At 33.7% G+C, this 27,338-nt stretch overlaps 1 protein-coding gene across 16 annotated transcripts in view; it reads right to left on the reverse strand.

The window, feature by feature from the left end:
* LOC129800662 (kinesin-like protein KIF13B) overlaps positions 1–27,338 on the reverse strand; it is a 151,799-nt gene that overhangs the window by 115,831 nt on the left and 8,630 nt on the right. For all 16 annotated transcript variants that reach the window (XM_055845227.1, XM_055845226.1, XM_055845220.1 and 13 more), the window contains exon 2: positions 6,417–6,504. In XM_055845227.1, the coding sequence (XP_055701202.1) occupies positions 6,417–6,504 (88 nt within the window). The remainder of the gene's footprint in view (positions 1–6,416; positions 6,505–27,338) is intronic.

A 27,338-nucleotide genomic window follows, 5' to 3' on the forward strand; every position in this document is an offset into this window, starting at 1 on the left:
AAATATCTGATGTAGATAATTAGGGACTTACGACAATTGTTGATCCAAGCGACAAAGTGTCGTAGAACGAAATGAAATAACAAGATATCAGCAATTTTGAATTATTGAAGATCAAAGTTGAACCACTTTAAAGGGCTTATTTTTTAACCGAATAGTTGTAATTTTAATTTTGTGGAAAAGTATTGAAATTTCTTATTCAACTATAGGGGAAACTGGGACACCACCAAACGCGGAGTACCTCCAAACACTGCGATTTTTTAATCGGATATTCGACTTCAGTGGATAAGACCTATAGGAATTTATAGGCACTATAGGGATGCTTGTCCACTGAAGGAATGGTCGAGATAGTCCAGTAGTTTAGAAATAAAAATTAGTGTTTTGTGGTACCCCGCCCAATCCGCAAAAAAATACTCTGACTCAAAAATGACTGGTTTTTGGTGTACAAGAAATGGTAAAAAAAATACTCCTATTTGGAATCTTAAAAATTAGTCGTATTCGCGTCGAATTTTGGTCACAGCACTACTCAAGATTGAATTAGTAATATAATCGTTATTTTACGGTTCTAAAATTTACTCTACCATGCAGTAACAAAAGCGACTCCAAAAGACGGTATTTTTCCGTACAAAAAATGACGCGCCAAAAACAAGGCATTTGGCGTCCTTCTCTACCACATATGTACGAAATCGACGTACGCATTTTGAATGAAGACGTCAAGTGCACTTCACAACTTTGTGTTGTACTACCATCGGAGACACTATTTCCTCAACAATTCTTCATATTTTCTATCATTTTCTATAACGTTCTATGTAAATTTCTCTAATTTTTCCCTAATTCACTACTCACATTTACGAATATTTATGCCGTTCGACTATTGCTGAATGAGCCATCCGACATGTCGAAAATTTTCCCACTAGATGGCAACAACACAAAAAAAAATCTTTTAAAATTTTTACTAAATAGGTCTTTTCGACACAAAATTTTGATCACAGAATACTCCAGAAACTGGAGCAAACTCCTGAACCATAAAATTTTATTTTACAAAAAAATTGTTCATGTTTTTATAATGCAAAACACTGCCTAATTTTTGTTTAATTTTTGTCAGCACTGTCTTTTTGTGAATCACAATACACTTCTCTACCGGAGGAGCTCTTGCTCCCAAAGCACAATATAATATTATTGAGAAAACAAGCGAAAATATCAATTATACTTTGAGGATTCACAGCATTGTGTAATTCTATTTGGCATTTGATAAGTGAAATTTCCCCTCAGATATATCCATTGAGGGGAAGATTTTTTATAGTGACACTGGAAATCACTGAAAGTCAGCGTCATATTTTAGTCGTGAGCGAGTAATTTCAGAGTTATTACGACGCCAAATGACTTCCGTAATTACCGTCATATTATTCCCCACTTACCGTCATTCGACTCTCTGAGGACCGTCATAGGGATAGGACCCGTTTTTGGAATCCAGAATACATACGTCCAATGGTAATCTTACTCCAAATTGCTATTTGGGCGTGTTTGGTGGTGCCCCAGTTTCCCCTATGTATCAGTCCCAATCGGTAATCAATTGGTCAAGTAATCGCAACTGATTTATTTTTATCGAGTATCCCTTTTTATTTATGCGCAGACATGTTACATGTTCGTAAACATGTTTCTGGTTCAGATTTGTTTTCCGATTTGTAAAACAATTTAATCGGTAATACACCGGTAAATAACCAAAAACATGCGAAAGGATAATTAACGATAGCCCTATCTCGTAAATTCGAGCATTCCGCAAAGCTGGGACAATAGATGCGGGTAACTTTCTCCTCCGTTGCGTTGGTAAATTTGACCCTCTACTGTTCGTAAGCTTTTCTTTTATTCTAATGTTTAAGAATACACCAGATCCCGGCATTATGCACATTTTCGGGATTGAAAAAAAAACGCGCGAAATGGCATTATGCATCGAGAAATTTTGCATACCCGCAGGGGCTTTCTTTTGAATAAATCTTCCGTAGAACGAATTTCGCGTGGAGTAAAAGTAGTTCAAACAAAAAGATTCAATTGTTTAATTGAAAAGCATTAACAAACAGTACTTTTTGGGAAGAGTTTTTCAATAAATGGTTAGAACATTTAAAAAATTTACCTTAATAAAAGAAATTTAAGTTTTATTCTGAAAAAGTAGCAAAATGTTTTCAAATTTCCCTTGTCGCAACATAGTATACATTCAGGCGTATTTCAAAAATGATTTCATAAATTGACTCTCAATGGTAGGCAAACTGGCATAATTGTATGTGCATAATTCCGTCAGGTGCATAATCCCGAAGGACTTAATGCCGGGACTGAGTGTAGTCTTCACCGATTAGACATGGTAGATCGGATCGGTAAAGACCAACATTAAGCTCACGAAGCTCCATCACGATCACGAAGCTTGGGATCGTACGAAGCATGGGTACTATCCCCTAAGTTTAATTGCACAAGTTATTTATAAAAAAAAAACATTTTAAAGCGACAAAAGAGGTACCTTGACCCTATGTAAACTACTCATTCACATATTGCCATTTCCCACAAAAGAGCCAAAGAAGAAAGAAGTGTACAATGTCACAGACCTTCGCTGAGTTTACAAGAAAATATTAATTCTTCAGCTAAATTTAGCTCCCCCCAAACCCACACAAAGTGACACCAAATGCTGAATGAATAGTTGATGAATAAGAAATCCATTTCGCGTATAAATACAAATAAGAAATCAATACAAATTTTTATTTGCCATATCCCAAACCGTTCGTGAGAAAACGGAATAACCTCTCAAGAAGACAAGGAAATACAAATGATAGCAAGAAAGAAAATCTAAATTAAATTGCACACCGTAAACACCATTAAGAAAAGTGTTCATTAGGCAACAATTGATGCAATCTTATCAAGCTGAGATCTCGATAATAGCCCTTATTTAGCAACACCAACCATAAAAAAACTGCTACTTAACTTGCTAACTAAAAGAACATAAAATAAAAATTCATATTTTATGGTAATTTAGATAAAAAAAAATAATAATAATCTACACATCTTTTTATGAATATTTAAAGTTAGTTTCCAACAAAACTGGTAAATAACATTTCAGGATCAATTACAATAAATTCTAACACAGTGCACTATACCACCAGCATAAAAATGGTAAGATGCTGCATAAATAAATTCTACAAAAAGAGGCAATTAAATATTTAAGTGTACCGAATTTCATGAAGTATTTTTAGATTCACTGCAAAATTGTTATTGTAATAAATGTGAATGACTCTCTATCGATCAAAAACACTTAAGAATAGGTTTTTGTTTTACAGAAATTCCTCATAGAATTTTATTATGTCTTGTCTGTACGAAAATTTATTAGAAATTGCACTGTACAAAAGAAAGAAAACATAAAAGCCTCAAATTTTGAATTAAAGCCAGATTTTTGATAGTTTTTCCATTGTGTGTAAACAACAGACAAACCAAACCTAAAGAAAGTTTGAGCATCAATAAAAAGTTTTGTAATGGCCGGACTGAGGATATTTCATGAGAAAGGAGAAGCATAATAGGCAGTATTTTGCCAAAAAATGACTAAAACAAATCAAATTTCATCACCAAAAATCAAGCTTGGTCAGAGAAAAGAAAAAAGATTTTGTTATGGCTCCGGCACACCTTTTAGATCAGGAAAATTTCATGAAGTTGAAATTCGAAACCCTTTCTTTCTCACATGTTTTGCATATGACTATCTCATTCTTTCGCATAACAAATTCGATTGAGCTAAATTGAATTTGGAGTGATGTTTAAGAGAAGAAGAAGAGTGCGAGAGAATAAGATAACATATGCAAAACATGTGAGAAAGAAATGGATCCGAAATTCGACTTCATGAAAATTTCTTGATCTAAAAGGTGTGCCGGAGCCATTAGTAAATAAAATCAAATTCATTCAGTAAAAAAATCAATTTGAGTCGACGAAAAATAAATCTTGACCAGAGAAAAGCAAATTTGACCAGTAACAATTTTGACCAGTAAAAAATCAATTTGGGTCAGAAAAATCCATCTTGGTCCGAGAAAAACAAATCTTGTCAGCAAAAAAAAAAACTATTTTGGTCAGTAAATAAAATCAAATTCATCCGGAAAAAAATATATTTGCACATTTGGTCAAAAGCAAATTAGGTCAGTAAACAAATCAATTTTGACTGGTAAATAAAATCAATTCTGTCCAGTAAAAAATCAATTTGGGTCAGAAAAATCTATTTTGGTCCGAAAAAAAAAAAAACAAATTTTGTCTGTAAAAAATAACAATTTTGGACTGTAAATAAAATCAAAGTTATCCAGTAAAAAATCAAGTTAATTTTCTTGATTTCAACTTGATTTTCCGATCAATCTTGGTCAGTGAAAAGCAAATTCGGTCAGCAAAGAGAAACAATTTCGGTTAGAAAATAATTAAGCATCGGCCAGTAATAAAAATCATTTTTGGGCGATGAAAAGCAAACTTGGTCAGTACATCAAAATATGTCAATCTTAGTAAACACAAAAATCAATTTACCTTAAAAAATCAATTTACAGACATAAATGAAGTTTTCTCAGTAAACATTTTTTTCTTTAAATAATAAATTTTGATTAGTGCAAAATTGAACTCCAGTCAGAGAAAATCGGTTCTCGATCAATTTTGCTAACTAAAATAACAATTTTAATTAGTATAAAAAAATAAAAAAATGATCAGTTATACAAATTTTAATTTTGATCAGAAACAAATCAGTTTTCGACAAGTAAAAGATTGATTTGGCATGGAAATTTATCAATTTTGTTCCAGAAAAAAATCAATTTTTTCAATGAAAAATTCTATTTTCTCAATTAAAAAAATTAATTTTGATCAGCAATAAAGCCAATTTTGTCCAGCAACAAAAAATTAATAATTGTCGAAAAAATACCAATTTTCAGTTCAATTTGGATCAATTTTGCTAACTAAAATATCAATTTTAATAAAAAAAAAATTAAAAAAAAAATGATCATTACAAATTTTAATTTTGATCTGAAACGAATCAGTTTGATTGTCAAAGATTAATTTGGCATGAAAATTTATCAATTTTGTTTAAAAAAATCAGTTTTTTCAATAAAAAATTTTATTTTCCCAATAAAAAAAATCAATTTAAATCAGCAAAAAAGCAAATTTTGTCCAGTAATAAACAAGTTTTTGTCAAAAAATACCAATTTTTGGTTAGGAAAAATTTTATTTTATAAAGAAAAATTTAATTTTGGTTAAAGAGAAATCAGGTTTTGGAAAATAAAAAATGATTTTACTGTGAAAATTTATTAATATTTATTTTAAGTATTTTGGTAAAAATGGTAAGTAAAAAATTCACTTGGTAAATAAAACATCAAAATTGGTAAGTAAAAAAATCAAAATTGGTAAATGAAAAAAACATTTGTTCAATGAAAAAATCAATTTAGGTTATAGTACAAAATTGAATTTACATTAGAAAAAAATGTCTTGATGAGTAAAAAAAAAATAGATTTTGCTAAGTAAAAATGTCAATCATGACCAGAATAAAAATCAATTTTGGCTAGTATAAACATTAATTTTAGTCAGAACAAATCAATTTTGGCAAGTAAAAAATTGGTTTTATAACGATAATATGTCAATTTTGGTCAGTGAAAAAATAAACGATTTTGTTAAATGAAAAATTCTATTTTCTCAGTTAAAAAATCAATAGTAAAAATTTAATTTTGGTCAGTAAATAAAATGAATTTTGATCAATAAATATGTGGGTTTTCATATTTAAAATAAAGTGCATTTTTATATATTCTTTTTACGTGTATCGTTACACTGAGAAAAAACAGGGGTGCGATTAACTTTTTCCCTCATAACTTTAACACTTTTTAGATGTAAAAATATATCAACATTTTTTAATGTTAATTTTACACCTTTTTAAGGGTAAAATTAACATGGAAAAGGGTAACTTTAACCCCCAATACACCTAAAAAGGGTAATATTTACACCCATTTCGGAACAATACTGCAGGGTAAAATTAACATTTCCGGAATGTTATTTTAACTTTTTCGGATTTCTCTCAGTGTACGTACAGCAGGGATACAGTGATTTATCTGTAGTTAATCTATTTAGCGAATCCTAAGTTCAATTCCAAGTAAAATCATAACTTTTTTACAACAAAATTTAATCCACAGATGCAGTTGTTTATATGTGATGTGCATTGAATTTAATGAATGCTTTTAAATTGGTTATAAGGGTATATCAGCCAAATTAAAAAAATAAATAAAAACAAAAAATGCTGCTGATCGTCATTAGAGTAGCGCAATTTCCACGGAATTTCATTGTCAGTATCACCAACATTTTTTCCAGAAAAAAGTCCATTTTCCGCCCTCATTTAACTCAGTTAATTAATTCTTTGTTTATAGAAAAAAAGCACTCACCTATCCATTTTATCCATATTCGTAACATTGTGCAGAATTGTCTGTTGACCCTCCATTTCCACCACACATTGTGTTCCCAATTCCAATTCTGAAATAAAACAATTGGAAAAAGAATAATTTTTTTTTCCTGTAATGATGCAAAAGAGAGTAAATTGATACAATTCCAATGCCTTGCTATGCCACTTTTAAATACATTTTCCATAGCAAAAAAAACATTGAACGAGGAAAATTCCAAAGTACTTTATACCATTGTGCACAATATACTATTTCACGTGAAAAAAGAGCCGTAATAGTCTTTTGCAAAAATATAGAGAAAAGCTTGAGAATCTTGCACGAAGAGAGGAAATACACAGAATGGGAAAATTGATACTTTAGCTCTTTTGTGAATAAATAGAATAATTTATTTTCAAGCGCATTTTCACTCTGTGAAAATTTTATGAGCCATAGAGAGAAAATTTAGTTTAATGTGTGTAATTCTGCAAAATATCTCACACCAACAGACAAAGCAAAAGGAGAAACCATAAAAATACAAATAATATTAAAATTGAAATTGATTCTATGTGAAGGTATAGAATGAATTTACCTGTCACATTTCATAATTCCCGCTTTTATTTCAAATTGGAAAAATAGAATTTGCCCCAACTTGAGAGATTTATTGCATAAGTACACTCTTGAAATTGTCACTGATACTAATCTTATCTAATGCACAGCCAAAGCAGTTCTTTTCATCTAATATTTCTTTTTTGGACAACTTTTGTCTGGGCGAAGACGTCAGAAAGACGAGAGTGTAATGTTCTTGAATGGTCTTTTCTTTTCTTGGAAAGTGAATCAAACAATGTGAACCATCTGTTCGTCTTTTTTCCTAAAAAACTGTTCTGCAAAATTTCTTTCTTTGTAAGCTTCTTCATCAAAGTCAAGTGTATTGTAATTTTGCGTTTCTTTTTTTTTCGCAGAATGTCTCAAAAGGTGATTATACTGAAGCGAAAGTGGAGCAAAAGAAATGCGAAGAACGTTTCTTTTTGACTCACAAAATAAGCAAATGTAGTTTATAAGGTCTGAGAATATTCCTAACCTCATGGTTTAATGTTTTGGTATAAATAATTATTAAAGATTTAACGAAAATCTAATAGACAGTCGAACGAGGCATATCTTTCCGATGGCTTGATCGTATCACTTTGGGCGAATTACTACAAATAAATTCATTGAAAATATGGAACTACTTTGAGAGTTTAATAAAGAATAAAACAACAGAGCCCAAGTCGCTATCCTTAATCGTTTTTCTTCTAATGTCACTTTACCACAATAGGATAATCGTGAATCCTGAATGACAGACCCCATCCCTTACCCTAACCATACGCTCTTTGGTGTCTCATAGCCCCATATTACCGCTTTTCCAACAGAAATTCCAAGTATATTTGCGTATATGTTATTTTTACAATTAAACCTATACTTCGGGAGGTCAACGCATATGTGTCTCCGTATATAGACCCAGTATTTTGGTGCTAAGAGCGAGTTACTCCCAGGGAAACAGTCAGTTAGTTCAGACGTGTTTTGCAAAGAATTTTTAAGGTGACTCAGCAGTAAGGATTAAATCCTAAACTGTCATAGACCGAGGGTTTCATTACCTAATCCTTTAATATTAAATTTTGTAGGCTAAATATTCTCAAAGATCAGACTGAGTCTATCTGAGCCCTAAGAGAATAGAGACAACAGACGAATTCATCCCCTACTAGGGATAATCTATAGAGTTCCAGCACTTTAACTGTTTTCTGGTGTTAAATCCATGAAAGAAAAAGATGCTGAAGTAGAAATTAAAATGAGGAAAAGAACTTGACTTGTGCAAATGTTTGCTAAATTCGCACATTCCGTCATGAAACTAGTTCAAGCTACAGTGAGTTAATTTGTGAGAAGTTCTCCTTCTATATCTTTCTCTCTCTGGTATTATTATTTATTTAACAAAGACCCTGATTTGTTTTCATTTTGGGCACTTCTTTCAATGGTTCTCCAAAACTTGAGAGTTGCTCTTCTTGACGCAATCCATTTGAGGATAACTCAATGGATTTGGATTTAGAAGATTGTTGGGTGTTGGAAGTTTAGCTTCTCAAAATATAATTCAATTAATATCATAAAGAGTGTATAAATGTTTATCTTTTGAAAATTTGTGGGATCTTCCGAGTTTACTACATTAGATTAGTCAGAGGATTGTGTTCAGCTTAATACAAGGAGAGTTTGTAAGATATACAATTCTATTAAGTCTGCAAAGTTTGGTAATTAAATTTTGATTTTTAAATTATTAATTTGGATAATAATAAAGTAAGTTCACTGCAAATATCCTTCTGTTTTTATTGAGGATAATTTGCAACCCCCTGGTAAGTTGCCTGAAATTTGAAGCCAGTTTCTCATACTTCGATTTAAATTTATATGGGAATTTTTTGCACTCTCTACCATTATGCTAAATATTTAAAAAGTGAGAAGTTTTTCCGTATTATAAGATATCTTTCCGTATGGAAGGATAAATGTACTAAATTTTCGTTTAAATAAATATTTTCCTCGGAGCACTGTGAGCTGAGTCCGAGATCAATTTAGGAATTGGCTTCAAATAGCTCAATATAAAAGGCCAACTTGCCAGGCGCTTGATAATTTGTTACACGAATTTAAATAATTTAGTACGTATGTATTTATCATAAATATCGTCATAAAAAATTCAAAAAATTTACAATATTTATTTAACGAATATAAGGAAAACTGGGTTATATAGGTCAAATAGGGTGCATATATACCCTTTTGGATTCCGAGAAATTAACCTACAATATTTAATGTGCGTCCTACATTAAGTCTATACTAATTAAAGAAATAATCTCAAACAAAATTATTGGATATAGAATTTGAAGCCCCACACTGAGAAAAAAAAGAGGGTGCGATTAACATATTTTCCTCAGAACTTTAACACTTTTTAGGTGTAAAAATATATCAAGATTTTTTAATGTTAATTTTACACCTTATTAAGGGTAAAATTAACATGAAAAAGGGTAACTTTAACCCACAATGCACCTAAAAAGCATAATATTTACACCGATTTCGGATCAATACTGCAGGGTAAAATTAACATTTCCGGAATGTTATTTTAAGTGTTTCGGATTTCTCTCAAGTGCAGGGTAACACAAGGTAAGGTATTTGTTGGATCATGTCATTTTTATCAATTTGACAAGCAGTTATTTGTTCTACAACAAAGATATTGCATTGAATTAAGTATTCAATTAAGTACTTAATCTTTCCGTACAGAAGTAGATCTTGAAAAATTCGAAAATCTATTTGAAGATCCAAAAAAGAGACTTTCTTACTTCTTAATACTTTCGCAAGGTGGCGGAAGTTACATCCTGTTCAAATTTCGAAGTGCTCAAGTGTTAAAATGTGACGGTCTTCACATTGTTATGAGGAAAAAAACTGATCAACGACGTTTACTGTTCTCGCCCAAGTATTTAATCACTCCATAATTACTGAGTAACTCTTTTTGCGAGCTTTTTAGTGTGATATTTGATAAATTTTCCCCAACTTGTTCGAAAATTTAGTATGAAAATTCGAAATTGAATTTGAATTCTTCGAACTTCAACGACTTTTTGTGCAAATAGAGTTCCATTTACCTTTCATCCAAGACATTATTGGAGAATCAAAATCTACTTGTGATCGGGCTCAATAATGTACATAATGAGTTAGTCAGGACGAGCACCAAAGATCAGGTTTGTGTCTTGGGAATATTTTTTAAATTATTTTAATAAGTACGAGTTTTTTATTTGTACAGATATAGTGTTCTAATAAATTATTCTAAAATTTGTAATATAACCTTTGCATTAGAAAACTTCATAATAAAATCAATAAAATTTATGATATCCAGGGCATCAATTTCAATACAGTAGACTCTCACTCAATCGGCTCTTTTTCAATCGGGCGCAAAATTTTGTTAACAATTTTCACGTTTGATTTTAAACCAAATTTGTTCAAACTAACTGTAATTCCTATTGTTTTATCGTGGTTCTTTATATTCGAGGGATTTTTGTGGAATTTACAATGATTTTGATGCTCAAATCTCTCGATAATTTAGATGACATTTTGACCCATATGACCGATTGAGAGGGAGTCTACTGTAATCACTTTTCCAAGACACCAACCTCAGAAGATTTTTTCTAAGACAAAATCACCCGTAATTATCTATCGTCTAAATGTATAGATTCTGTCCGAATGAAAAAAAGCGTTTATAGAAACCTCACAAGTATTTTCGAATTGAAAGACAACATTTTGTTTTATTTTTTCGGACAAAAAAAACTAAATTAAAAATGAATAAACAAGAAATATAATTAGACAATTTTTCTAAATTCTCATATTCTTGAAATTTTAAAAATAAATTTCAAAATTTGGTCATTGAATTTTTGGTGGAGTTCTAAGAAGGTTCGAGCCTTTGAGAAAAACGGTTAAACTTTTAAACTTCAATTTTAAATGATTTTTTTATTTAATACATTTTATGTAATTAACCCTCTAACGGTGTTTTCTTTAATATGCAAAATAAAGTTCTAAAACAATGTTTTCTAATCTCTTTCAGTTTAGGCGCTAGATGAGAAAATATGAAAATTTTTTGAAACTCTTTTTGCTTCTAAAATTCACATTTTTAGTTTTTTCAAATTTTTTAAATAAAATATACAAAGTAGAATGACATATCAATGACTCAACTCTCTGCCCCCCTCCCTTTAATGTATCCAAGTGTCAGCAACACGTGCCTTTTTTGGCCAAGCTGGCACTAATCCCTCAATATGCTTGCTCCTGTTGCCCTTTCCTTACACAACGACAGCGCTCTTAACTAACTACATATACGATCTATGATTCAGGGTTTCTGCCGTTTACCTGATGAGATCGGTCGTGGTAAGTCGGCGGCAGACGCAATCAAGCATTAATTGAGGAGGAATATATAAATTGAATTGAATTGAATTGAATTGAATATCTTTCAGTAAAAAATAAATTTATTTTAGTCAGATAACTTTAAATCGGTATGTTTATGGAAATTGGAAATGAGTTTTTTTGCACAAATATTTTTTGTTGCTTTTTCTCTGACCTGTCACACAAAACTGGGAATAGCAACAAAACGAAAAGTCAAAATGAGTTCAAACTTTCAAAAAATGTTTATTACCGAGGACACTATAGCACTTTTAAATAAATAAAACCTTTATTGTCGCTGTAAATGTGATTTTTGTGAAGACCGCCTGGAGGCGGTCTTACCCTTTAGAGGGTTAAGAGGCATATTTAATAATTTCTAGTAGCATGAATCGCTAGCTTTCCGGAATTGAGCTCTATTGCGCATTGCCAATTCTAAGCAAGACAGACACGAACCTGGCGTCCTCCTCGCTTCGCTAATGAAGACCGACTAAGGAGCCGACTCGATTTAACCTTCCGAATAACTCGTCGAACACTCACAACCCCATCTAGCAGAATTATAGCGATATAGTAATTTATGGTTAGCCGCCGCGCACCGTTATAGCACACCTCAAAGTTACCACCCCAGCTGAACAGTGTTTAGTACCGTTGGCTTAGAAGAGTCTTAGTCAGGATCGATGTTCTCCCTTCAAATCCTGTAAGCTCAGCAGTCCTACTATACTACTACATTAGGCGAACTTACCAGACTTATTAACAAGAAACTTTTCGACTCAGATAAGGTTGGTGTCTTGGATAAATTATAGACATTAATTTTGTTCGGGTTTTATAACATAATGTTCACATATTTCTCCCAAGAAATTTTTCAATGTGTATAAGAGAATACATATTTTAAATGAAAAAGCAATTAATTGTAATTTATTTTTAAGGTGTTTATAACAAAAGGGTTCGTGTCTTGGATGGTTTCTCAGAGAATTACCCGCAGATTAAAATTCCACCCTAATTTATTTAACATGGTCAAATAACATAATCCACTAAATTTTTTCTCTTAAAACTGCCTCTGAATCCATTAGAAGAATCATAAACTTTCATTAAAAAAATAAAATGAATGAAATAATTTCTCCACAGAGAGAAGAACACTCCAAAATTAAGTACTTCAACATAACGCCTGTCGCAATACGGGAAATAATCGTTCAATTATCATTTAGAGAAGAGTTCACATAAAAATGCTAATTAGGTCACAGAAGCATTAGCATACCCAAAAATATATATTTTCCAATTGAATTTAATTGAAAGTGAGAGTTGTGGAGACAATTTTTGCGCGATAGGTAGTAAATTCTGGGTGGAAAATTCTGGTGTGTTTGCTGAAGAAGAAGGGGCGCGAAAAAAGCTCATTGTGCAAATGGTCTAATTGGACAACAGTGCTTTAACTCCCTCATCAAACACGCAATGCTGAGCTAGAAGCCAGTAAGCTCATCAAACATACGACCATTCTCCAAACAACAGCCTTGATGAGGAGCAAAGAACCAAATTAACATGGACTTTGCCACACCAAAACTTTTTTATATACATATACATATTTTCTCTTCTTTCGAACTGCTTTTATGCCACCCTCGCAAATTTTTCTTTTTTTTGGTCAGTGTGAACTTAATAAAAATGTGGGCGGAATATTTGATAAGAGCGAGAAACCGTTGTAAGCTCAATTTTCCACCAAACAAAAATTGCATTTTTATAAATTTAAACTTGAAACATTTTAAATGCTATTTATAATTTTTTCTTGTCGTTCACACATCAAATATTTTGGCCTATACATTATACCCTCGAAAAATTGATTTAGCAAATTCCAATTTGGATGTGTTATGAAAGAAGTGTGATGAAGGGTTTGGAAAGTGGAAAATGTTGATAGATTATTTAATATTTTTAGCGCATGTGAGAGAGTGTACAACAAAAAAAATACCAATTTTTGCTGACAAATTAAATGAAATGGAAAATGGAATGGATGAAAATGAATTATGAGAAAAGAAAATTTCCTTGGCAAAAGCAATTTTTGAGGATTTTCTCGACACGATGAAAAGTAAAATAATGCGAAAGCTGTGATAAAAGCTTCCGGAAAAATCTCAAGTTCAGTGAAGTGATTCTTATCGATTTTTTGGAAAATTTCTGATTACACCTTTTACTGATAGAACTCAAAAAAAGAGCTATTACAATCCGCTTTATTTTTCCATGTGACTGGCATGAAATTCAAACGGTAAGAGATATCGATTTTTGGTCTTCAATGACCCCCCGCCCCAAAAATGAACATTATCTACAGACGTTTTTCCATTTTCTCTTCCCTATCTACAACCCAACCAAAATCATCTTTTATTAGTTTATTTCGAAAATAGATCCTAAATTTCCTTTTCTTTTCAGATGTGCTTTGGAAGTAAGGGATCGTGCGGCAGTTTCACAAAGTTAAACTTTTTCCAAGACTCATTTGCTAAAATCATTTCTTATCTCAAAAATGCGTATTTTCGAAAGTAATGCATGCGTGAAACTGTCCCATCCTCCTCTAATCAAAGATACTTATGACCGAAAAATTATTCGATATCGAATTCTCGAAGATTAAAGTTAAACCACTTTGAAGAGGAATTCTGTAATTTTTATGTCATAGTCCACACGTGAGTTCGAAACCTGACAATCCCAAATGAGCTTTTTTGCCTCACCAAATGAGTTCGAAAACGCAATTTATTAATGTCAGCAATCTTTCCGTAGAGAAGTAGATCTTGAAAAATTCGAAAATCTATTTGAAGATCCAAAAAAGAGACTTTCTTAATTCTTGATAATTCCGCAAGGTGGCTGAGGTACATTCTGTTCGAATTTCGAAGTGCTCAAGTGTCAAAATGTGTCGGTCTTCACATTTCTGTGAGGAAAACAACAGAACAACGACGTTTACTGTTCTTGCCCCATTATTTAATCACTCCATAATCACTGAGTAACTCCTTTGCCAGCTTTTTAGTATGATATTTCATAAATTTTCCCCACCTTGTTCGAAAATTTAGTATGAAAATTCGAAATTGAATTTGAATTCTTCGAACTTCAACGATTTTTTGTGCAAATAGTCACCTTTTAATAGGCAAACCTTTTAGTCAAGACACTATTGGAAAATAAAAATCTACTTCTGTTTGAGCCCAATATCTCAAATGGCTACAAACACAAGTAGAATTTTATACTGCAATAGTGTCTTGACTAAAAGGTAAATGGAACTCTTTTTTTTTTTTTTTTTTTTTCCCACCTCCACCCCCAGGTCCCAAGCTCATAGAGCTTATCTAGGACCGGGACATTTCCATCATTGTGCACTTAGACATTATGACCAAAAACACATGCATGGTATAAATAATAAATAAATAAATATATGAATAAATAAATAAATAAATAAATAAATAAATAAGTAAATAAATAAAAAAGCAAATAGATAAAACAATGCATGTGTTCTTCCGAGACTTTGAATCGTCGAAGCAGTACCAGGTCACGCACCTGAAGACGAATCCCGCCGAGACATACCCCGCCCGGTCATTGAATGCCCGCGTTTCACATGTGGAGGTTGAGAGAGGCGAGAGACCCTCCCAACGCGGAAATCCAAGCCGAACGACCTAGAAGAAACATAAGGTATCCCGCGGCGCATAAGACTGCCTCCCGGCACATAACCCCTCAACCACCTCAACGGTACAAAGCCTCGGGCAAACATTAAATAAGAATATTACAATTTTTAACGAATTTAGCAACAGCTCTGGGCATTCCCTTGTCGTGGTTTTCAAAAGCAGTTGCCAACACGTCTCTTACACATTTCATACCATGGCACGCACTAATTAAATTTTGTCTACTACTTGCTATCTGAGGGCAATAGAATAAAATATGATCCACGTCCATGTACGTATTACACGAATTACATAAAGGAGTACTACTGATGTTAATTCTATATAAATGAGCGTTAACTCTAGTATGGTTACTTGCTATTCTGCATGATACAGTGATCTCAGATCTGGTAAACCGCGCTGTACCCTTGAACCACGCATTTAAAGACACTCTAGGCAGTATAGAGTGACAGTACCTGCCCAACTCCCCAGAGTCCCAGACTTCCTGCCATGTACACAATGCCCGATCATGTATCTTCTCATATATTGCACCCACTTCGGACTGAGAAGAGAAACCATAGTTATGCAGCCTAGCCATAGCCATAACCACCCTACTACTGGGGAGACGGTCCTCGATTCTAAGCACGTCCCTTAACAACTGCTCCTGAATTCTTAGTGCACGATTAAGAAACCGTTCCATTATGTAGTCAAACCTTAATTCTAAGGGCAGAACACCAGCGAGGACTTCGACTGAACCAGTATGCGTACTAGGCATTAAACTTAAACAAACTCTCAGAGCTCGCCATTGAACTCTTTTGAGCTTTAATATATGTGTCCTAGCAGCTCCGCTGAATGCAAAACACCCATACTCTAAAACCGGCATTATAGTGGTTTTAAAGAGAATTAACATTAAATGTGGATGGGCACCCCAAGACGTACCAGCAATCGCTCTCAGAAAATTAATCCTCAGATCACATCTTTTCACGACATCCCGACAGTGTCCCCCCCATAAACACTTCCTGTCAAAAAACACACCCAGGTATCTAAATGAATTACACTGTGAAATGGAATTGCCTTCAACAAAAACATTTACTACAGGATCCCTGTGTCTCCTTGAAAAAATAAGTACTTCCGATTTCTCGGATGAAATTCTCAGGCCCAAACCTCTAAACACCACAACTAGGCTATCACAGACAATATTCAGTTTGTCCTCTATATATCTATCATAAAGGCTTTCGACACCGACTACAATGTCATCCGCGTACTGCAGAATAAAGCAGTCTGGAGGAATCGCCGTCTCCACTGCCCTAACATATATATTATACAAAATAGGAGACAGTGCAGATCCCTGAGGCAAACCCATACGACCAACTCTCTTCGTGACCACTTTAGAATCAAGGACCAGCGATATTTCTCTATAATTTAACAGTCCATAAAGAACTGCTGTGAAACCCGCCGGAAGACCCACAGTTCTCAAACCCTCACATAAAACATCTATAAGCACGTTGTCGTAAGCAGATGTGATGTCAAGAAATACGCATCCCAAAGAGTTTTTCCTGCTGAATGCTAATTGTATCTTGGTATAGAGAGCGGCAATGCAGTTCTGCGTCCCTCTGCCCCTGCAGAAGCCAAATTGGGATTCAGGTATCACTCTATTCTCCTCTACCCAAACAACTAATCTAACCAGAATCATTTTCTCCAAAAGCTTTCGGAGAACAGATAAGAGACTTATCGGTCTATAATTCTTCATTATATTTCTATCCTTTTGTGGCTTCGGAATGGGAATAATTTTCGCCCTATTCCAGTCCTCTGGAATATGACCTGTCTTCCAAATCAGATTAAAAATGTCTAAAAGTATAACTTTGCCGATTTCAGGAAGTTTCTTCACATAACTTGACCTGACTCCATCCAAGCCTGGACTTCTGTTCTTAAGAGACTTAATTCCCTCCTTCAACTCATCCATAGAAAATTCTCCCGTTAAAGGATCATTTCCCACACCGTGGGTTGGGGGTATCTCAAGGTTGACTGGACCAGAAACAAACGGAGGAGCCAACTGGTTAGCAAAGTTTTCGGCCCATTCCTCTCTAAAACAATTGGTTCTCTGTCTAGGAAGACCCCTAAATGATCTGGCCAAGTTCCACATCTCCCCAAGGGAAGTATGATTACTAAACTCGGAGCACCTATCGCGCCACAATTGAATTCTCTTTTGCCTCATCATTCTTTTGAGTACAGCATCAATTCTTTTATAGGCCAGATATCTTTCGCGGGTACCGCTCCTAACAAGCTGACGGTAAATCTGACGCCTACATTCCCATAATCTTCTACACACTTCATCAAACCATGGTTTATCGCGCCCACCCCCCTCTCTTCTATTCCTTATAGCTGAATTTTCAGCAGCGTTTATGACACCCTGAACAAAAGATACATATTTCTCATCATTATTTTCGATGCTTTGTACAAAAACAAGCTCTCTTTGCAATATCTCTTGATATTTACGCCAATCAACCTTAGTAGGACTTGCATGTAGAACTTCCTCAATGTGTTCAGAATCATCCCCGTCCTCTCCCGCATTTAAAGAAATACTTAAAATAATGGGAATGTGGTCACTCCCCAGAGTGTTCTGATATAAGTCCCACGTACAATCTACTGCTAGTCTCCGCGATACTATTGATAAGTCTATAGCACTGGGGTTGCTTGGGGGGCACGCTAATCTTGTATATCTCCCGTCATTGAGTAATACCAGTTCATTGCTTTCCACCCAAGACTCTATCACTTGACCATACCTATTGGAAGACTCGCTTCCCCATTGAGTACTATGGGCATTAAAATCACCCAAGATCACGGGTTCGCATCCGCTAGATCTTTCAATTAAATTGTTTAAATCCCCCAATCCCAATCGATTTCCATTAGTGGAATAAACTGAAAATAGTCTGATTTTTCTACTGCCGATCTCAACGTCAACAGCAACACATTCCCCACTACAGATGTTAAACCTTACCACATTATATCTAATACCGTTTTTAACTGCTACTAACACACCCCCGCCCCTTGCAGTACGATCACCACGGACAATAGAATAACCCTGTATTCGAAATTGTGAACGCGGATCAAGTTTGGTCTCCTGTAAAGCGATAACATCAACTTTAATCTGATCACACACGACTATCAGATCCTGAAGTTTGGGTCTGACACTATTGCAATTCCACTGAAGGATTTTTATGTTCCTAAAAACATCCATATTAAATGCTAGATAAAAACATGGGCACAACCTTAGGGATGACATGCTTCTCAATGAAAGGGAAGACCCACTTTTCAATGAGATTTAGTAATTCCGGAGACAAACCAATTTTGACCAAGAGCATTTTTACAACGCTTTGCCACGAAGAGAAATCCCAATTAATTTTATCCAGATTTTCCTGTTTATCTTGTGATTCTTCCCTCTTTTTCCCCTTGTTTCTCTCAGGCACATCCTCTTTGTTATCGCTTTTATCTTGGGTTTTCACAATTTCATCCTCTGACTCTTTATCTGCGATCTTATTTCTATGATATTGTTTTTGAGTAAGCCTAGCCCGGTCAAAAACAGATTTCGCCTTCCTTATCCTATGACGTTTACTTTCTGCATCGGAAAGTTCAGGGAACTCGTTATCTGAGCAGAGATCCACATCTGAATCTAACCCTGATAGTACTTCAAACTGGTTATCTTCTTCGCGCTGCCTCTTAACGCCCTTATCCCCTCGCACGATACCGGCATAAGACAAATTATGCCGTGCTTGAGCCTTCCTTATCAAGCTATCAACCAAAAATTGTCTAGCTTCGCACTTATGGTTCTTCGAGGGGAAGTTTTTCTTACAGTTCGGGCAAGAAAATTGAGGAACATCGCAGACGGCACTCAGATCATGGATCAAACCGCACTTAAGACATCTACGCTTGTTATTGCAAAAAGCCTTAGTGTGTCCATATCTCAAGCATTTTTCACAAAACATGACTTTAGGATTAAAGGCCAAGACTTGGACTACGACACCAAAAACTTTAATGTAGTCCGGCAAAATCGAACCCTGAAAGGTGACACGAACCGCTTTAGCGGGAACCCATTCAATTTTACTCTCTACATGAGTTTGTGAGCCACTTTCCATCAGTGTGGATACAACGGATTCACGGATACTTTTTCTCTTCATTCTAAATACTTCAAGAATCTTAATATCTGTTTCAAGACATTTTTCCAGTTTACCTACACCCTTCTCCAGCATTTTCTCATTCTCATCTAAATCCATAATAACCACTCCATCAATTTCAACAATATTGGCCTGAATATATACGCGAAATGCCGAAAAATCCTTATCCTGGACACAACTATTAGCTTCCTTAATATCCGAAAAAACTACTCTAACTTTATCAGTAAACATTTTTTTCACCTCCACCGTAGTTTTAAATTTTTTAACTAACATATTCCAAATCGTTAAACGATTAATAGATTTTCCTTCCAAAGCTCTAATGTATACAGTGTAAGGCCCCCTGAAATTAGGTGGATAAAGCCTCACTCGTTTATTAGCATTATTGGAATCTGCCACACTATCCATTGCTCCACCACTCTCAGTGCCCATCGAGAAAAAAAAAATCCCGCTACACTACTCTCTACTGATAATGCACACACACGGTGATAAAAAGAAATGGGAGAGAAAAAAAAACCACAAAAACCCCCAATCTCCCACGAGGGCCCACCAAAACTAAGAAAATACCCAAGAAAACTCAAAAACTGTAATAGACCAACCACCCAAATTAATACACTATCCCTACACACTATAACTTATAAAATTAAAGGAAAAAAATAGCAAAAGAAAACCACGAAAAGAGTAAAAGATCACAGAGCAAAATTCAACAGTGTTCACTGGCTGAGATGCACTCTGGAACTGAATAAATGGAACTCTATTTTCATAAAAAATCGTTGCTGTTCGAATAATTCAAATTCAGTATCGAATTTCTCCATTAAATTTTCGCACAACAGATCGAAAATTTAGTGCAAAAGAGTTACTCAGTGATTCTGGAGTAGTTAAGTAATGAGACAGGAGTAGTAATACGGGCTACAATCAAGGCTTAGCCATATGGCTTAATTTCTCTAATTTCAGTCAATATTTCTTTGAAAAACTTGACTTATAATTAGATTTAAAGGGAAAATGATCTATGGGATTCTGAAAAACTAATAGAATTGATTGCTATTTAGGATTTTGAGACTTTCGTGGACTGGGTTACACCTCTGGTCTGAAAACTATTTAAGCGTCGTTATTTTGTGTTTTTTTTTTATTTTGACACATTTTTACAGATTTTGACACTTCAGCAGTTCGAAATTCGAACAGGATATACTTCAGCCACCTTGCGGAATTATCAAGAAGTAAGATGGTAAGTATCTATTTGTAAATGGTAAGAATGTCATTTCTGACATTGCCAGTTGATCTGAAATGCCAGGGCTACAAGAACACATTTTCGAAAAAATCTCCCTGAGATTCGAACTAATTTTTCATATGACATTATCAAATTTTTCCAAAATTCCCGTTCTTGGGAGATTATTTCTCATCCAATTTGGTCAAATTTGGATTTTTCAAAAGGTCTTGAAATTTCAAGCGGGATTGCATACGTTCCAATCGGTTACGAATCAGTAAAGTAGCCCTAAATAATTTTCAATTTCAATTTAAAAATTAATATTGCTGTTACAAGTACTAAGAGACAGTAGATGAATATCAATTATCTGTCAAACTTTGTCACTCAAAAATTCATTTGAAACCAAGCTGAATTTTATGCTGTCCCATACACAAAATGGCTGAGTTAGCCCTTAAAGAAAAAGAATAATTTTCATTTTCCCTTCACTCTCTAGCAATTTGTTGAGTTTGTTTTCTATTTCGTAGCTGTCAAAGAACGATTCATTCTTTTAAGAATGTCACAATGAATGGCCCAACAATCCATAAAAAGTCGACATTCATTTAATCTAACTAATTTCTGAAGTACTATAAGCAGTATGTCTTTCCTTCTAACAATTTTTTAAGTTTAGCAGTTAAAAAAAGGTCCTAAGGGCCTATTTATTAACCGATTTTCTTATTCATAGATTAATTTAAAAGGTCTTTGAATCCTCAACAGATTTAAATTAATTTCAAGTAGTCATAAATAACTAAAGAGGGTTTTATTCTAAATTAAATTTTTGAAACTCTATCGTGGCGTTTTTGACAAGTTTTCTGTGTTTTATGAATCGGTTTAAAAAACGATTACAGGGAAACTTTGCTAAAATCTCGAATTCGTGAGCACAATACTTTGCTCCATGATTTTTAAAGCTCCCAAGTGATTTTATTAGCAACATTGTATAGCATCGAAATCACGAATTTCAGCACTTCACAAAATCTAAGTTAGTTGACCACTGCCTATACCATCATTATTTACTTTGTACTCTTTTTCTCAAACAATTCTGACCCACTGCTGTTATTTCGCATTGCGTTTTTACCATCAATTTATCCAATTTCCCTTTCTACAAAACATATGTTTTTGAAGTTGTTTATTGCTTAGAGCTACATGTACATAAAGTGTGTGAAAATGTTAAACAAAGAAAACGAGATTGATGCTCTGTGACTTCCTAATTAGCAGATTTTACAAAATAGTAAATTGACAGTCAAAGAGAGAGAGAACCTCCTTTGAATATAAAATAATACCTAGTGATCTAAATTCTTTCTATAACGAGAATTTACACGCTCTCGTGATTCGAGACACGCGAAATCGTATTAATAAAAAAAAAAGTTTGATTATCTCAAACTTCAAATGCTTAATAAAAGATACACATAATACACAAGGTCTCACCTGATATAAATGAAATTGAAACACTCTTTATATTGCATAATCGTCTACTCCTAACTCTTATTTTCACTTTCACCGGAATTACCCATATTTATAAATTACCATACCACCATATAAGATTTATTTTTATTTTTCTCTTCTGACTCTTTTCTTCTCGTCCAACCGTATCTTCTTACAATCCATTGTCCTCCAAAGTAATTCCTTGAAGAGGAAATTGAGGTGGAAGTGGCAAATATATTCACTACATGATTATGAAAATTGCGTTCCAATTCCATTAGCCGCACAAAAAAATAAATAAATAAATAAAATAGAAAAAAAAGAAGCATCGAAAAAAAAATTGCATTGAATATTGACTAATCTATGGCCTTCATTTCACCACAATTTTCCATACAATTAGCAAGTTTAGTCGGAGGTAAGAGTTGTAAATTGTTAATTCACCTCCCTCTGGATCAATTGAAGAAAAATTCTTCAATATTGAGCCTCTATAATGCAATGTGTCGAAGAGTGGGGAAATTAATTGAAAAATATTTTTCCCCAGAGTTTTCACTTTACACATTCTCTTGGGGAAAATTGACTTTTTAATTGTATTTTTAGCAGTCAATGGTGTTGCATAATTTGTCCGGTTTTTTATTGTACGAAAGTTTTTCTTTATGGCATTTAGTTAATGAGATAAAATTTATAAATAAATAATCAATTGATTTGATGAAAATCTATGCAAATATTGCTTTATTCAATAAATTCTAATACAGGAAGGGGTGGCAAACCGTTTCAAGCTTTGCGAAATGCTCAAACTCGTATAGGGCCTTGACAAACTTGAGGATTAGCCGAAAAATGGCTTAGCGTAATCATTTTCGAAATAATGATTAAACCACATTTATATCATTATCCACTAAGCCGTCTCTCGGCTTAAGTCCTAATTGTGTCAAAGGCCTTATACGCTATACCTCAAAAGTACCTACTTTCGCATAATTTACCGTTCACCGGTTTACAACCGATTTATGAAACAGATTGAAGCATTCAAGAGATCGCCCAAAATAGCTTAGGAGTCATACAATTGATTTTCGGATAAAAATTACTTATCAGTTATGAGCTGATTCATTACCGGTTCAGAACCGATTGGAACCGGTTCAGTTTTCTCGGAAATTCCAAGACCTTTTTCAACGAGCCCAAACATATTACAATTCGGATGAGAAATACTCTCACTAGAGCAGACCTGTGCTCGTTAAAAGTCGTGTAATATCAGAAATTTTGTGTTGATAATTTTAATGGAAATTACAGATAGCCATACTGGTAACACTAATCCCGTTCATTCACGGTGCCATGATGAATATTTTTACGCCAAAAACACACAAATAACTCACTTGACAAACGTCTGGCGGCTCTGCGGTTGCAAAAAATCACTGAAATGCTTCAAAATATTTTCTTTTCTATTTTATCCGTATTAGCACGTCGAGTCCCTTCTTGTAATATGTACTTTTGCATTCCTTATTAACCAAAATAGTGTTGTACAAAAGGGTTTTTCTCAAACCTATCCTGAATTTTGGGACAGTTCAAAAGAATATGAGTCTTCCAGCTCAAAATTTCATCAAAATGTTTTTGTTGCAATATCGACAATTATTCACAATTAACCCGAATAACTGTATTCAACTAAATTATTAAAAGGATTTTCTTGTGAAAATGACTTAACTCTAAGAAATTAAACAAATTTTCACATTAAAAAACCTTTCATTTTCTCTACGTGAATTTTCGCGGCATTTCGAAGAATGCCAACAGGCACCACCAAACTCACTTCGGCTTTTCTTTTAGCTCAGGACTGCACTAGAGCTATTATAATTTTGACTTTTAAACGGTATTAGGAATGATTCAACGGTATTTTCGTATCAGGATAAAATGTCCGCACATAAAATAATATCCACATAAAAGAGATGACATTTAATTAATTTTTAACAATATTTTTTTTTTTAATTTTAAAAGAAAATTAAATAGTTGAACAAAAAATATATTTGTATGAAGGAATAGAATTAAAATGCTATTTATTAAAATATTTAAAACTGCAAGAAAGAATTTTTGGGGAGTATTGGTGCCTAAGGACGAAATGTCTGCCATGACTACCTCTAAAACCGGTGGCAGCCGAAATCCCGAAAGCCAAAATCCCGAAAGCCAAAATCCCGAAAGCCAAAATCCCGAAAGCCAAAATCCCGAAAGTCAAAATCCCGAACGCCAAAATCCTGAAAAGGCCAAAATCCCGAATGTTGAAAATCCTTAAAGGGATGAAATTATATGGGGGAAAATGTTTAGAATAATTTTCCAAGACACAGAAGATTTCCTTTGCTTCCAGAAAGCGCGGGTGCAATCGTGGGTATAGCTAGGGTAAGTGTACCTAATTTCGGCCAGCTTGCAATTTCGGCCACCTTTTTTGTTCCTCGAATTTCCATGAACTTTTAAATTTTACGTACTCTAGATATTATACAATGCAAACGAATAACAAAAAATGTAGCTAAGACAAACGAGATGACGTGAAAAAGATATTGGAAGAATTCCCGAAAGGCAAGGTAGCAAGGAACTATGAGAATGAAGGTGGCCGAAATAGGGTACCAAAGCTATGTGTATATTTTTATTCATTTTAAAATGTATTAAGAATGATTTTAGAGTAAATAAAGACGGTAAACTCTTTACAAGGTTCCAAGAAACACATTTTCAGAAGAAAGAATAAAAAAATCAATTTGTATTTGAAATATTACATTTCAAACTTGAGACTTTGACGCTTGCATGCAACTATGCCGAAATTTGGCAAACTTACCCTATGACACTTCTAAGAATTCGGGATTTTGGCTTTCGGGATTTTGGCGTTCGGGATTTTGGCTTTCGGGATTTTGGCTTTCGGGATTTTGACCGAGACCCAGTCTGTGATTATTTATTTCAATATCGGTCAAATTGACCGGTCGTGGTAGGTAGAGCACATGAAAAAAGTCTCTCGAAAAAGACAAAACAAAATAAAAGACAAATACTCAAAAATATAAGGGAAGTGTGCCAAATTTCGGCCACTTTGAGTGCTATTTCGGCCATGCAAATAAATTAATTAAAATTATGTATGTAATCTTCGAATAGTCAATGAATTCATTTTGTTTTTAAATATTTATTCATTTTAGGATGTATTAACACAAAGACTGTAAAATTTTAGGTATAATTTGAATTTAAATTGCGTTGTAAAAACTCAGTGCGGAAAGAGTCTTACAAAAATATGACAGATCGATTGTGTTTCTAGCAGTCTTGTGATTTGTGGTGAAGTGCAGGTTTTCCTTCGGTGTTTTTCATGAAAATTGATTAGTTTTATTTAAAGATTGTTTCTGTTTATGTTAATAGTGAATCAATCTTTAAATTTCGGGTAAAATTTCCCAGCTGGATCCTGTATTTCGCGTAAAAAAGTATATACTTTGTGAGCGTCTCTCCGGTGAGGTAGTGTTGCCTATTCCGGCAACATCTTTTGCTTTCCTAAATTTCTTATTCATTTTATGTTTTTTTTTTTAATTTCTGAGTTCTACAATGCCCAGAGAAAAAAAACCATCGCTTCTAAGGTTTGAAAGCTTATGGAAAAGGCCTTGGAAGAGTTCAGGAGTCATATAAACGTATTAAACTAAATATTAAACTCGTTCCGTTTGACGTTTTGAATTTTTCTATCCGTTGTGTCAGAAAAGCTAGTCAGAAAAAAGATGGCCGGTATTTCACTCAAAGTGGCCGGAATACTACCCAAAGCAGTGTCCATATTATTATTGATTTTTCAATATTTTAGGAAGTGATTTAAAGAAAACAAAGATGATAAACTAGTTTTCAAGGTTCCACAAAACCCTCCCGAAAAGGAAGTAATAAAAAATATCAATATGAATTAAAAATATTGCATTTCAAACTTAGGACTTCGGTGCTTATACGCAACTATACCGAAATTTGGCACACTTACCCTATCACATGGACATATTAAGAAAAGTCATGCACTTAGGTAGTGGCAATTGAACGTTTAAGTCTACGTAAATATTAGAAATATATCCAACAGGTCAATTTGACCGGACTCGGTAGGTTTAGTGTTAGTAAAATTATTTACAGTGTCCGATATTTCACTCAAAGTGGACGATATATAAAAGTTATCCGAAATATTACCCCGTTTTCCCAATTATATAAAATAAATGTATAGGTCATAATCCATTCGTCCTTAGAAGATTAATTTGTGACTGTAAGGGTAAATCGTTAAGAAGTGAAAGCTAAAATTTCGATAAAGCCAGAATTATAATTATTGGGCTATGTCAAAATTCATTGATTTTCCCGTGATACAATAATGGCTCTTTATATAAAGCTCATTAATTTGAAATATAGCTCGAGCTTTTATTCATTAAACCTCTCAAAATCTGACATTTTTATTAATTTACGTCCCTTTAAGACATTTTTCGGTCTCTTGAAAGTCCCTAAAAGCATTCCAAAAGAAAAAAATATATAAAGCAATATCATTGTTGCACAACCAATTTGAAAGAATTCCAAATATTCTCATTTCTTTTTAATCACAAATTTTTCTTTTAGGCAACTTAGAAAAGCTCACACGGATGTGTCTAACATAATCACGAAATTTGGCTTTGTTATCGAACTTCCTGACACTGATTCACAAGTTTTTCTTTTTTTCATGTAAAAAAAAATTTCCTGACTCACTTTCCTCCCATACAATAATGAAATTTTCACTCTTAGTAATTTTCTACTTTTCCACCTAACATCGCAATTCAATAATTTGAGTGGGAATTGGAAGAATTTCTCAATCAGAAGAGAAGACGAAGAAAAAAGTGTTTGGTCTTATCGTACGATGGAGGATTTGATAAGAAATACGAGAATGATGTGAATATATGTGTATGTGTGTATTAAAAATAAATATTTGATGATATATCCCACACAGGTATATACAAAATCAATTGATTTTGTGGTTCTTTCGATTTGATTTTTTCTCCTATTCTTCTCTCTTTTCCTACTTCCTTTTTCATAGTAAATTACAACAACATTTTTTTAATATTTCTTTTTTTTTCCTTAAATAATATCTTCCGTTGTGGATTTATTTGTTGCATTGAGCAATAGCCTTCGAGGAGCCACGATTTCTCTTTCTCTGTCTCTTGGTGGCAGAAAATGTGTCTAATAAATAAAAAAACAATTCCATCGAATGGATGAATCATGATGACGATTTGATGTACTTTCTTGGGCTTGAAGCATATAATATACACCATGTTCGAGTCATCAGCTAAAATTATTTTGTCTGTTTCCACCGTTTAAGGTGTTTTCTCCGCACCAAGCACGTTTTTACAATGAAAGAACCAAAAAAAAGAGAGGGAGAGAGAAAAAAGAGAGAACGGAAAAGAACCCAAAGGATCGATAATTCATCCTTGAAGCTCCTTTCTAGGAAAGATCTCATTACCAACTAAAGCCACAGGGCATTTTTGTTTGAGAAATGTCATGAGGTTTTTCACTTACAAATTCTTTTTCTTTTTTTCAATACTGCTCTTTTCAACATTTTATTGCTCCAACTCAAAACGAAAGA

This window comes from Phlebotomus papatasi, chromosome 2 (genome assembly GCF_024763615.1).
Source record: "Phlebotomus papatasi isolate M1 chromosome 2, Ppap_2.1, whole genome shotgun sequence".
Classification (NCBI taxonomy): Eukaryota; Metazoa; Arthropoda; class Insecta; order Diptera; family Psychodidae; genus Phlebotomus; species Phlebotomus papatasi.